Here is a 14,778-nt window from a genome sequence, read left to right as displayed (position 1 = left end):
TTATTAATTCAAATAAATAATAAAAATACCACTATCATGAGCAAAAGGGCAAAGGTTTTTAAAGGGAAATCAGAACTAAAACAGAGTGTTCTAAGATTTTTTTTTTTTTCTGGGAAGAAAAATTTTTATTTTCTAAGCCAATCTTTTCATTTGGTTAAAAGAGAATATTACACAGCAAGTTAATGCTACTGATTAAATTGCAGATAAACAAATGATTTGCAGGCTTTATTCAATCTGCATACATCACAAATATATGCAGTGCTTACTTTCCATTGATGAATGGCCCACAACAGCATTCTTCTGTCTAGCAGTCCTGCCTTCACAAAAAAAATATTTCTTGAAGTGTGCACTAGTCTAACGGAAAATATTCAATAGCTAAGTTTTAAAAGCTCACAATATTTAAATATCAGCTGACATTTTAATCTAATTATCTGATTAATAAATCATGCCAATGAGTGTAATTTGTTCTGGACAGTGCTGCCTTGGAAAACAACAAAAGTTTTTCTATTGCTAGGGTTACTTCTAAATCCCAAACTGCCTGCTTATTCATAGTTAGCAACAATAGTGATTTTTTAAAGGTCTTTTAACAATTATTTTCACAATAAAAACTGTTCCCTGTTTACTTTCATCACTGTCTAGCTATCTCGTCCTCCTTCCTCAAAACTGCCCTTTTTATCTTATCTTCAGAACCAAGAAGAGACCATCTGGGACAGAGTAAACCCTCAAACATTTGTTGAACGAGTAAGTGAATAAACAAACAACCATTTCATTAGTTTACATAGAAATTTGAGTGAAAAATAAGTAACTTTACTTCTGCCTGTGTTAAGTGCATATTTTTAGCCAAATGTAAGAATATACTCAAATACCTTAAGGAGAATTAGATTATCAGGACCCCAAATGAATCTACTTAAAATGGAAAATAAAAATTCAAACGACATTAATGAATTCAAAGTAGCTTACCCAGTAACCTCCCACCTAGTCAGTGAAAGCTAGGATAATAAAAATCTACTAATGTCCAATATCAGTATTACAATAAAGGGAAAAATTGCCTTAAGGGTAACTAAACCAAGGAAGCTTCTGAGTTTTACAAATGGATGAAACATACTATTTTTTTAAAAATTACAGAGAATAAAAAAAATTACAGAGAATAGTTCCATAAAGTTTACACAGAGAGAGACACATGTCTCATTCTATATAATCTGAGAAAATGAGAGGTAGGAGGTATATGAAACAATGATGTAAGATTAACAGATTAATACAAAATAGATTAAGAAACATACTTGTATTAAACCATATGCAGGTTCATCAAGAAGATTTTCAAAAGACTGTGAAAGACTCTTATTCTGACAATTCACAAGAAGTGTTCTTTTATCCTGTGGAGATCTGTAACAAAAGCAGGGATCTGTAGAAAATACTAGCACACTGCATCAATTACTACCAGAATACTTACTAATGCCTACTTTTCCTTGACAACAATGAAAACCCAAGACTCAAATGTCCAGTTCTAGAACTGTTGCCCATCAATACAATATTAGTAAATACCTAGTAACTATCTTAAATGAGCTCCAAAACTATATGAAACATGAAATACTAAATTAGCTAACATAAAAGGGTTGAATATTTTTATTCTAGGTAAAGCCAAGAGAACTAAACTGTAACGAACCCAAGTTTTTGCATGTAATTATAACAGAAAAACCTTACAAACGTATCTGCTTTTATTATCATAAAAATTAAAGAAAAGTGAAAGCACACTTTAGGATTCATCAGTATATATAAAATTACAATACAGGAAAATGTCCTATTTTGAAAGGGTTTCCAACTTCATGCCACAGCTTGGTAATATTGCAATATAAGATATTAAGAACACAAGATAAAATAGATTATTTTTTAAAGATCATTAATTATGCTAACCATAATTATAAACACACATGAACATATTTAATAAGGTTATAATAATGTACAGTTCAGGTAATAGTATGTTTTTAGTTCTTGTTTATTAAGCTCTTAGAAGCAAGTTGTTCTTTGCATTCTTTTCTTCACATTTCTTAATTACTACAGAATGCTTTCCAAATAGGCATTTAATTTGAAGTAATCAGATGAATTATCCAGTCTTTTGTCTATTAAGTTTTAAAACTTAGTAAGTTAGCTATAATAAATCCACAACTTTTCTGTGTTTAAAATAAAACTTAAATGTGTTATGTTGCAGCTATCTACTTCTCGTTTATTATAAATGTTTGAGATAAGAACTTTAATAACAGTTATCTCTTCTCAATTCTAACACAACAGGATGCAACAGCAATGCCAGAGGGGATATGAACTCCAAAGCAGGATCTCATTCTTACACATTCAGAAATGCTTGATCTTCAGAGACAACAGTAGCTTAATAAGCCCCTTGGCTTTTTAAAAGGAGATGAGGTTGAGTCATTTGAGGGTAAGAAAAAATATAACTTTTAAAATGTTCAATTTTCATTTAAATGTCATTTTTCTGAACTTACTGGGGTTATGCTTAATACAAAGACCTATATATACTCTCACAAGGCATTTTTTTAATAAGTCTTTTAAATGTAGCACCAGAAAAGTAAGTAATATAACAATATATGTTTTCCCCTAGCACGGGGCAGCTGGTACTATGGTTACTGTTTCTAACAATAAGTCAAATTATTTCTTTAAAATTCAAGCAAAAATTGGTAATTGAAGTCAAAACATTGGCTATGCATGTAGAAAAAGCATGTAGCTATCTGGGCTCAGATCATTATTATGGCTCCAGATTTCAAACTGTAGTCAATGAACGAGCAATGAGAAGAAGAAATGACTGCCTAACCAAAAAGCAACCACAGCTATTCTTTTAAGAAGAAAGGATTTAGGGGCGCCTGGGTAGTTCAGTCAATGAAGTATCCGACTTGGGCTCAGGTCAGGAACTTGGGGTCCTGGGATTGAGCCCCACATCAGATTCTGCGCTCAGCAGGGAGTCTGCTTATCCCTCTCCCTTTCTTCAAGCCCCTCCCCGGGCTTGTGCTGTCTCTCAAATAAATAAATAAAATCTTTTATAAAAAATAAAAAATAAATAAAAAGAATGGATTTCATTTTTTATACCCGATGCTCTGTGATGAGGGGCTGGGGAAAGTTCTAGGAGGAGAGACATAAGAAATTTAAGACTTAGCTGCCCTAAGCTAAAAAAATCAACAAAAACATTTTTGGGATCCCTGGGTGGCGCAGCGGTTTGGCGCCTGCCTTTGGCCCAGGGCGCGATCCTGGAGACCCGGGATCGAATCCCATATCAGGCTCCCGATGCATGGAGCCTGCTTCTCCCTCTGCCTGTGTCTCTGCCTCTCTCTCTCTCTCTCTGTGACTATCATAAGTAAATAAATAAAAAAATTAAAAAAAAAAAAACATTTTTAAGAAGTACATGAGTCAGAGGACAAGCTGTATATTGCTAGGCAATTGCAGAGCTCATCAAAAGGAGGGTTGGCATTCCAGAATATCGTTACATTTCCACCTGCCAGGTTATCACACTGATTTAATTTGGAAAGATCAAATATGACGGATTTATATGTATATATTCTGGAAATATAATGGATTCTAGGAAGTTGATCTCTTATGAAAACATTATTCAAATTTTCAAATTCTTTGTAGCAGCAAGACAGAACTTTTAATGATGTTAACATCACTAATTCTATTAGAGCCTACTATAGGGCTTAAAGAAAACTACAGTCTAATATCACAACTATAGAAATAGATCTATTGAAAATTCAGAAGTTACCTCCCCAGCTTTGGAGTGAGCCTCTCCCAAAGACCTTAGAATAAATTCAGAAATGATAACAATTGAAGAATGTTTTGAGTGCTGAGATGTAGTAGTAGCTATTTTCCATTGCTACTGAGAATAACCAATATAGAAAGCTAAAGAAATAAAAATATCACTGCAAAGGTTATCAATCAAAAAAGGTCAATAAAAATAAAGTACAGAATATTTACAACAAAACTATAGGTATAACATATTCTTATTTATTTTACACATATATCTCAAAGGAAATAAATGAGAGTTTATAATTTCATTTTATAAATGGTGTTATATGATGATACAACCAATTTGGCTTTTTAGGAAATATCTTACTGCCTGGATATTTATATATTAATGAAAAATGCCCCAATATACAAAATAAGTTTAATGGAATCTTTGTATTACAACCTTCCTTCATATCCTAGCACCAACTTGGTTCCAGAAAGTAATATATTTGTGATTCATTCTTTACCCAAGCATGTTTTAAAAGGTGATAAATCAAAGAACACTAACAAACATGAATGAAAAGGACAATTTGTTTTTCTAGGAGATAAGAAAACCGCTTGAGAAATTACAAGTCTCAAGAAGCTGGTCTATTTTGCACTGATTGATCCAGCCAGTGAGAATGAAAGAAGAACTGTACATAACTCTCCAGCCTCATTCTCACTCTTACAAGGCTGCACATCCCTAGTACATCCAAGATTTCAGTTCATCTGTATGGTAAGCCCCTTAATTCATTAGGGGCAGTATTAGGAAGAGAAGATGGCCACAAATGTATGTCACATCATTAAACTGGGTTAATCAGAGAAAAAAAAGAGTATGGTCTAATTCTGTGGGTTTTGCATTGAAAAAAAGGGTGACCATGGCATAGACTGCCAGGCATCCCAATGAGGCTGTGGAAACCAAAGTTTTCTGGAACTATTCTTCCTTCTGGTCTCTACAACAATCTCCGACCACAGGAATGCAACTCTGGAAACATCACTTTGCTTAAGATAACTGATCTGGGGACAGCAAATGAGGCTGCCGTGGCTGACATCTAGTAGAGTGAAAAACTGAGAATATATGGATATTTTCATTTCTTTGGAGTTCAACTTAATTGAGAATTCCATTTATTTAGATTATAACTTGTGAAATAAAGAACAAAGATCTTCAATATCTTCCTGAGAATCTGATACAGATGGCTTACACAAATATGGAATTTTTTTTAATGTCAGTGACAGTTTATTTGGAGTATCCATAGTCTACCACTTGGACTCAACATATAATCTCTGGTGAGCTCTACAGCACAATATAATTTGGTATAATTTATAACGGGAGAGAGAACAGGAAGTGTTTATTTCAGCTTAGGGTACAGAGGGGCCTTGGGTACTATTCTTACGTATTTCAGATCATTCAGAGGGCAAAGAATAAATTAGCTTCCAGTGTCACAGAAGAATGCACCATGGAGAAGTAGCTGGTATCAGGGGTGGTTTTTGAAGGACTATCTCTTCCACCCTCCTCACCCCCCTAGAAAGGCTACATCTCCATAGGACTATAAATTGAGTGATAAAAACCCAAAAGGGAGAGAGAAAAGAACCAAATATAGGGAGGGAGGTCAGTCTCCTTTGTCAGGTTCTTCTCTTTGACCAGGCCATTAAAGGTTGCAATTAATCACTGATGTTCACATTATATTCCATTTTATCCTCCCGTTAATTTCATTCTTTCTCAGAGCTTCAATTACTACTGACTCACAAAAAACTTACAAATTATCCTACTATATACTTTCATAGTGCTACACATCTCTTATTTGGAGTACCTATTACAGCCAAATGCTATGTTTATTTGTATAAGTAATGTCTGTCTCTCCTACAAGGGTACAAACTTCATGAAGGCAGGGACCATATCTTTTTTGATTACTGCTTTTTCTAGCAGTTAGCACAGAGTGTCTAGGACATAAGTGGTCTTCAAAAAAACTATATATGGCGGGAGGGGACATCATTCCCATGGCTTTGTGTTTTCAAATGGAAATATGCACTTCTATTAAACTGTCCTTTGCTAATAAGACAAATCTGATTACTGAGATAGGAAAGAGTAAGGTACATGCTTGGCATAAACAACACTCCCCCTTCCAGACATTGCATGCACACACACTCGCACACATGCATATGCGCTTGCGCTCTCTCTCTCTCTCTCTCTCTCTCTCTCTCAGATTTGCCTTCAACATAAAAGAGGCTTTCTGGTCTGGTTTCATTCACATCATAAGTGGTCTGTCCTCAATAGGAAGACCTGTAGTTGTTCAAAAATTGGTGAGTGACTTCAAAACTACTTTGGGGTAAATTATGATGATGCTGCATATCTAAGCCTCATCAATAACTATATTTTTACCATTATCTGATTCTTATATTTACTCCTTACTTTGTTTCCTTTTCTGTATTTTTTTTTAATTTTTATTTATTTATGATAGTCACAGAGAGAGAGAGAGGCAGAGACACAGGCAGAGGGAGAAGCAGGCTCCATGCACCGGGAGCCTGATGTGGGATTCGATCCCGGGTCTCCAGGATCGCGCCCTGGGCCAAAGGCAGGCGCCAAACCGCTGCGCCACCCAGGGATCCCCCTTTTCTGTATTTGTAAAGAAGTTTCATTCACAACCCTCATTAAAACATCACCAACACACATTCAAGATATATAGACTCTTATAAGCACCTAAGTTATTGCCGAGTCTATCCTTGAACCCACCCAGGATAGAAAACTCTCTAATTCCTGAGCTACAACCTGTTTTCTTCTAATTGCTCTCTAAAGCCATACAAATCAAATTATAATCTATTTCTTAAAACATCCTTTTTAAAATTATTGGTAGCATTGGTTAAGTACCATGCCATTTATTCATTCAACTGAGACTTATTATGTAAATATTATGCTAGGCACTGTGGCTAGGAACTTAAGTGAAAATGTAAACAAAACAGATATGATCCCTGCCTTTGTGAGCATACATTCTAGAGTAGAATATTTAAAAAGTAAATAAATAACATTATTCTATTAAGAGTTATGAAGGAAAAAAAAAAAAGAGTTATGAAGGGAGCAAACAAGGAAATGAGACAACGAAAAAGAAAGGGAGTAGGAACCTACATTACATGGGAGAGAGGACATTCAGAAAAGCCACTCTTAGGATCAGAAAAAAGGAGAATATTCCAGGCAAAAGAAAAACAGCATACATATAGGACTCTAACGCAAGAGTTTGGGGCATTTCAGGAACTGAAAGAAAACTATATGGCCAGAATATAAAAGAGAATGGCATGAAGAGAGGCTGAAGAGATAAACAGAATTTAAAAAGGCAGTGCAGGATTACACTAACCATAGTAAGTTTGGATTTTGTTTAACACTGCACCAAAACACCTCTTCTTTAAGTTAAATCCCCACGTCCTTTTCATGTTTTTCATACCACTTTGATCTGTCTCTTTATACTAGTCGTCTCTTCTAGTGGTATAGTCTAACACGTTTAAAATGCAATGTTTAACACCAACCAAAGTTCTCCAAAGTAAAGACCAGTAAAGGGTAGAGAGAAACTACCACTTCATCCTAAATACTACACTTTAATCAATGGTCTCAGGTTGCATCAACTCTTTTCTGACAGTTACATCACAACATAGAGTTTGCTATGATACTGAAACCCCCAAGCCTTTAATATCTGTTCAACAGCCAGACCATTTGCCCCTCCTGAATCTACTTAATCCCCCAACATGGGTGGTAACCTATTCAAAGCTTCCCACTTCAAGATCCAAAACCCACATACTGCCGACCAGACTTGACCTTCTTATGGATACTGCTACTGATACTGCTACTGATCTCTGTCACCCAGAGATGGTCAACATGGTAGGGGAGAGAACGTCAGATCAAAAAATGCAGCCAAAATCTTCCAAATTCTGGATCACTACTAGATTTATATAATCTAAGTTTAAGCATTATGTTACTCTATTATAAAGTGACAACATTACTAACAAGGTTAACAACCATCCCTACAGTTCCTCAAGCTAAAATCTCAACTCCCTTCTTCTTACCTCCACATACCCACTCAATCACAAAAGTAAACCCTAAATATCTTTTTCCAGTACTTCTATCTTTCCTGTCCAAGTTCATCCCACTATCATCTTATGTACATGACTGGAACAAATGGCTAAAATTATTTACAAGATCCTTCATGCTCTGGCATTTACTCAACTCGCTGGCCTCACCTTTAAATTTGGTACCCTCCTCCCCGCAATATGCAGACCTGTGATATTCAACTACTTTGTTCTGGGATTACAGGTTTTAAATTCTTCCATCTAAAACACCTTTCCCTGTAAATATTTCCCTCCCTTACATGCTAATGTTCACTCATTTGTCAGGTCTAACACAGATGCTACTTCCTCAAGAAAGTCTGCCCTGAAACCCACCCAACCCCCAGTCTGAATGAGAGACCCTTCTTCCCTTCTGGGAGCTCCCAAAGCACCTTGTACTTCATCTTAGTTCTTGAGATTTATTGCCATTTACTAGTTGGCATTCTTCACAAGACCATAAACTCTCAGAAATCCAGGAACAACCTATTGTGCTTACAACCATGAAGCAACTAACACAATTCTCAGAACTCTGATACCCAAAACATAGGTGTTGGAAGTGAAAGCAAAAAAGAGTATGTGTGTACAAATGCACATAGATGAATAAATATAAGACACCAGACTTCTGGAAAGCAAAAAAGCCCTGTCTTCCATACTTATAATAATTTTATAAAGGCCTTAGACCTGCTGGATTTAAATATATAATATTACAAGTAAAATTCTATCTTTAAGAGACAATATGTAATAAAACGTTAATTATATAAATATATAATCCATAAGTTATTGAGGCATCATTTAAATATGTATAAAAAATATGGGACCACGCTTCTTTAGAACACTAATAAGGTGACAAGTTGCTGACCCAAAGTACAAAAATGGCAAAATCTTACTCAATCATTCATCCAAAGCAGTCAATATCCCAAAAAGGCCAAAGCTGCCTGTGCCCTCATCTGCACACAGGTCTCCGATGCCCAAGGACAAGTCAAACTTGCTTGCCTGGGGACCAATGCAAAAATCCAGTTTCAAGAAGTAGAAAATAATTGGATACTTACTCACACAACACCACATATTTTTCAAGAGAGTCAATCAGTAGTTTGCTATCTCCTTGATGAAAGTGCAGAGCAGGGAGGACGACGTCATCCTTTAGACAGAATACCAAATACGACCAGCCCATACCCTCTTTGTTTTGCTTGATTGATTTCAGGTCTGTCAAACTGAACAGGAATGACCATTTGCTTTTCCCATTTCTATGACTTGGAGCATCTTAAAAACAAGAAAGTGGGGCAAAATATTTTTGTTCACCTTTTTAAAAGGTACTGACAGCGCTCTTCATGACTGCCTAACAGAAACTTGTTGAGCCTAGGGAATGACTACAGCATTCACATTCCTATGGCTTCCACCTGTATTAGAAATGGCAACAGACATTTTCTTAAAAGAATAGTTTTGAAAATAATTATCTTACTGCATTCAGAGTGAATAAATGTTATCCCTATTTCAAATAAATTGTCTTTGTCCATTGACTATGGCTTTGGAAGCAGGCAGGCTGGATTCAAATTACAGCAACACCATCTTACTACTTGAATGATCTGGGGCAAATAATTGAATCTCTCTAAGCCTTGGTTTTATCATCTGTAAAAATGGAGATAATTATACTTACCTCCCAATGCTATACTAAGAATTAAAAGAGATAATGCTTGTCAACTAACTAGTATAGTGTCAATTATGTAACAAATACTCGATAAATGTTCATCTTTTCCACTGCCCCCACCCTGCCAAAGAGGAATGCTGTGATGCTCTTGGAGAGTCATTAAAAACAAAACAAAAAACCTTTCCTTCCTCACTTGCCTTTGCAATTATTTTCACTAGATTACACTGAGTAAAAGTAAATACACTGGAATAAAAAAAATAATAATACTGGAGTAAATATACCAACAGACATTTTATTTGCAAAAACCCAAAGAGTGGTAGGGAGTTGAGGATGAAAACGTTAAGTTGTGAGTGCTTTGAAGAGAATGAATACGGTGCTTGCTTCAGCAGCACATATACTAAAACTGAATGATACAGAGAAGATTAGCATGACTCCTGTGCAAGAATGACACCCAAACTCATGAAGTGTTCCGTATTTTAAAAAAAGAGAATACATTCAATCTTTCTACTAAATCAATCTACTAAAGTAAGACCTCCGTTCAACCCAAACTACAGTAATGTAAAATAAAGTATCTTCTGAGTTTGTGGCTATTTATAGAAGCTTAAAAATCCTAGGTTTGTGAACAATATCATAACTGATAACAAGCAGCTTAAAAAATACTTACATAAAAATTCAAAGGACAAAGGGGAAAATGCTACTTTCCCACTACTAATCATTTCTATCCAAAAATGCCATTTTGACCTGTTTTAAGTTGGACATAAGCATGTCATGTCTCCGAAATTTTAAAAATCCATTTCTCTAATGTTATTTCCTAAGAAATGTTACACTATCCTGTTATTCAAGATCTTCATTGCATCCCACTATCAACTCCACAAACAAACTGCACAGAAGATATGTGCTTACAGAACTTGATCAAAGGATAGATCAGCGTTCATTTGTGTGTGTGTCACCTTCCTACGTAGTCAGGAACACTACAGCTCCATCAGTTCCAACAAGATCTCCTGAACTGACAAAGAAATCTACAGTTTACAGAACCTCTACCTACAAAGAATACAGGCACCATCACTGTTTAATGGACACTTAAATATCATTTGAAAGAAGTCCAGAAAGGCTAATAAGTAACTTCTCTCTACAGTGACCTAAGTTCCACGCCAGTTCAGATGGTGAACTCATACCTAACTAAGGCTGATACTTGATTAAGTGCCATTTGCCCACTTGACTACCATATATCATATATCATTGGAATTTATATCATAGAGTTCATAACACCAGTTCAAGCTAATATCAAAGTAAAAATGATTGTAGAATTCCAACATCTGCCTGAACCATTTACATGTGAATGTATCTAGGACCACTAGATTATTTGCAAAGATCAAAAATATTTTCAAAGCAATGAAAAACTAGATACAACTTTTAAAATTAAATTATTAAATTACACAGAAAAAATTAATCTAAATTAATGCAAGAAAATCATATGGAGAATATAAATACATGCAAGCTATATGAATTATCAGGAGTTTGTGCATTTTCAAAAGTAAAAATTTTACATAGATTTTTCCCATGTTAGTGAAAGAAACACATCACATCTGAAATTTTTTAAATGCCTTACACACTTCCTCACCTGAAGCTCTAATAAACAAAGAAACATTAACAAGTCAATTCTAGAAGTCCCTTTACTTGAATATAATTAAACATCATGAGAACAAGAATTTTATTTTCTTCATAATTATATCTCCAATGCCTAGAAGAGTAGGTAGCACATAGTAGGTACTCAAAGATGCACTGAATAAATGAATAACTTAGTATCAAGTAAACATAAAAGAAATCTGCAATTTAGTCCACCACCAATAGCTAACGAGAAATAGAAATGGTTACACAAAGGAAAACTAATAAATCCAAGAGTTAACTCAAAATTTCCTTTTTTCAGGGTGGCTGGGCAGCTCAGTGGTTAAGAGTCTGCCTTTGGCTCAGGTCATGATCTCAGGGTGTGGGATCAAGCCCCATATCAGGCTCCCCGCTCAGCAGGAAGTCTGCTTCTCCCTCTGCCCCTCCCCCCACTTGTGCTCATGCACGCACACGCTCTCTCAAAAAAAAAATAAAATGAATAAATAAATAAAATCTAAAAAAAAAATCTCCTTTAGGAAGAATTTCTGTTGAAATATAATCAGATGAGATAGTCTACGAGAAGAAGGGACAGGACAGAAGGCTCTGCACTTTATAACTCCTGCTCTGTCCAGTATGTGCATGTGTATGTATACTGCATCACACCATGTTCAATATTATTTTCTACTGCTAAACACATTTATAAAATTTTTTAAATACCAGGAAAAAAAGAAAATGTATCCTTAACTTTCAGTAATTGCTAAATAAAGGCTCTTCACTTTATAAGTCACAATGCATGGCCAAAGCCGTATAAACAGTATTTATATCTGTGGTTTTTGATAACCTCTAAAGCTATACACAGGTTCTCAATTCTGCACATTAAAATCAACACTACAGCATCTGAAAAATACAAATACCCAGTCTCCATCCCCAGAGTCTGATTAATTCACTAGGATGAAACACATATCGGGACGCCAGGGTGGCTCAGCGGTTAAGCGTCTGCCTTCGACTCAGGGCGTGATCCCAGAATCTGGGATCAAGTCCCGTGTCCGGCTCCTTGCAGGGAGCCTGCTTCTGCCTCTGCCTGTGTCTCTGCCTCTCTCTGTGTCGCTCATGAGTAAATAAATAAAATCTTTTAAAAAAAAAAACACACATAATCAGTATTTTTAACAAAAGCCTAACTTCCCCAGGTGATTTCAATGTGCAGCCAGAGTTGAAAACCACTAATCTAAAAAAGACATTTATTGTCAGATTATGCTCTTCTCACACATGTAATGCTTCTTTCTTTTATGAAATTCTGAAATCTCACTCCTTTGCTCTTTCCTATAGCCTGTTATTTTCATTTTCAAGGATTCAACAGTATTAGGCTACAACAAACAAAAAAAGAACAATTTACATATATTAATCCTAAAGATCTTAATTTAGAGCAGTTAAAAATCACTTCACATGCCAAATATACTAAAACCCTGTGGTCTTCATACTTTGCATTGTTCTGGTAAGAACTTTCGCTTTCAGTCGAAAAAGAACGCCAAGAAGTAAAAACAAAACAAAACAAAACCCAACAACACACCAGCATGAGCTGATTTTAATTCACCACGAGCTTGTGAATTACTATTAACTTAATTGTCACTGTTTCCAAGAGATGATACAGTACAAAGTATAACTATTGCAGAAGAGAATGATTTCCCAGACCATACATGCAAATCAGATTTCCAAAAAAAAATAGAAGAAGAAGAAAAAAAAATCAGATTTACTGAGTCACAAAGCTATATAAATGTAGCTTTACATATTCTAACCAATTTTGGCCAGGCTTTTCTGAATCCGGGCAATGTGGATAAATTATAAACTCAGACCAAGGGACGCCTGGGTGGCTCAGCAGTTGAGTGCCTCCCTTTGGCTCAGGGCGTGATCCTGGAGTCCAGGGATCAAGTCCCACACTGGGCTCCCTGTATGGTGCCTGCTTCTCCCTCTGCCTCTCTGTCTCTCATGAATAAATAAATAAAATCTTAAAAAAAAAAAAAAAACTCAGACCAAAATCAGTAAGAGAGTAAATGTCCTTCTAGTTATAAAACACAAGTTAATCAATACGGGAAAAAAAGCATTTTAATTCTGTACAAGTATTTACTATTTCTAAAAGAAATCACAGGGATCCCTGGGTGGCGCAGCGGTTTAGCGCCTGCCTTTGGCCCAGGGAGCGATCCTGGAGACCCAGGATTGAATCCCATATCGGGCTCCTGGTGCATGGAGCCTGCTTCTCCCTCTGCCTATGTCTCTGCGCCTCTCTCTCTCTCTCTCTGTGTGACTATCATAAATAAATAAAAATCAAAAATAAATAAATAAATAAATAAATAAATAAATAAATAAATAAATAAATAAATAAAATCACAAATACATAGGACTATATCACAGATGGCCTACCTGAGTCATATTTAGTGTAGTATATGTGATCTATCAGGTTGTTAGCTTTGCTCTTTTTTGTTATTTACGTGCAGATAATCAAGTAGCAACACAAATTTAAATATATACATGTAACATATAAAAGAGAATAGTCACTAAACATATATATAAATGGGAAACTATAATGAACTGTGTAGATCTCAATAATCACTGAAATTAGAACAGTATGGTTAACTGGTATACTCCATCTCCCCCTGGTGCTTTTGGATGAAATAACATGTTGTTTTTAATTGTAGAAAAATGTGTGAGACCTCTAAAGCAATTTTTTGAAGTGTTTCTATTTTCTGTCATGAATAACTACAAAACAGAACACATGGTTTTAAAGCCTTTTTTTTGTTATAAAGTCACAATCAACAAAACAAGGAGATGAAGAGGGAATATAACTAAAATATGAGTTATATGTATTAAAGAATCAAATCATCCGTAAAGAATTTTCTTTGCAGTTTTATTTTTATTATATTGTAGAAAATCACTTTAAGATTTCAAAAGATTTAATTCATACCTCCATTGGTATGTGGCTTCTTTTTAGATGAAACTGTATTGACCATGTCCCACTCTGCTTCATAACTGTTCAGATGTTCTGATCCTCGATGACCTCTTTCCTTTGGGGCCTGTGTCCACTCTACAACTGAACTAGAGTCCTAAAAAATGTACAACATATAAAATATTTAGGGACTACAACCAGAATTTAATTTCAATTAACTATATATCCTCAATGTCTACATAAATTAAGTTTGTAGATTGTGACAGACATCACTGATGGGAAAACCAACCACTATGTCCTATCCTTTTCTTTCTTGCCTATCTTTACCTGCCCCTTACCCCATCCCCCACCACTTTCCCACTCCCACCCCCGCAGGAAAAAAAAAAAGAAAAAGAAAAAGAAAAAAAGAAAGAAAAAAGTTCCTTGCAGTTCGGGTTGCCAATGAAATAAAAGCAGAAGTCAACTGCAGGGCTTTTGGAAATGCTTTTGCTTTCCCAATAAAAGCCTCATCCCTTTTCCCCCTTCTCCTGCTTTGAATATAGCTATGATGCCTAAATATATGGCAGGCATGTTATCACTGTAAGAGAATAAACAGGAGAATCACTCCAAACCTGTAGATTTGTAGTTATCTGAGGAAAATAACTAAAGGTGGCTTAAATAAAATAGTCACCATTGGTTGCATATTTCTCAGTCAAAATTAGCTAAGAGAGCTACACATATCTACATGTACAGTTCCACA

The 14,778-nt window shown here is 35.4% G+C and overlaps 1 protein-coding gene and 1 non-coding gene across 3 annotated transcripts in view; one reads left to right on the top strand and one right to left on the bottom strand.

Moving 5' to 3' along the window:
- TBC1D15 (TBC1 domain family member 15) overlaps nucleotides 1-14,778 on the bottom strand; it is a 68,447-nt gene that overhangs the window by 23,019 nt on the left and 30,650 nt on the right. Inside the window, exons 4-7 of one of the 2 annotated variants that reach the window (XM_072843280.1) lie at nucleotides 14,058-14,196; nucleotides 8,901-9,111; nucleotides 1,281-1,383; nucleotides 267-317 (exon numbers count right to left, since the gene is read on the bottom strand). In XM_072843280.1, coding sequence (XP_072699381.1) covers nucleotides 267-317; nucleotides 1,281-1,383; nucleotides 8,901-9,111; nucleotides 14,058-14,196 — 504 coding nt within the window. The remainder of the gene's footprint in view (nucleotides 1-266; nucleotides 318-1,280; nucleotides 1,384-8,900; nucleotides 9,112-14,057; nucleotides 14,197-14,778) is intronic. The other variant, XM_072843281.1, reaches the window with a different exon arrangement.
- LOC140600570 (U6 spliceosomal RNA) lies at nucleotides 9,870-9,975 on the top strand. The gene has a single exon (XR_012003768.1). It is a non-coding gene; the product is annotated as a U6 spliceosomal RNA (small nuclear RNA).

Source organism: Canis lupus, chromosome 11 (assembly GCF_048164855.1).
Source record: "Canis lupus baileyi chromosome 11, mCanLup2.hap1, whole genome shotgun sequence".
In the NCBI taxonomy this organism is placed as follows: Eukaryota; Metazoa; Chordata; class Mammalia; order Carnivora; family Canidae; genus Canis; species Canis lupus.
This window is presented reverse-complemented; position numbering and strand designations above follow the sequence as displayed.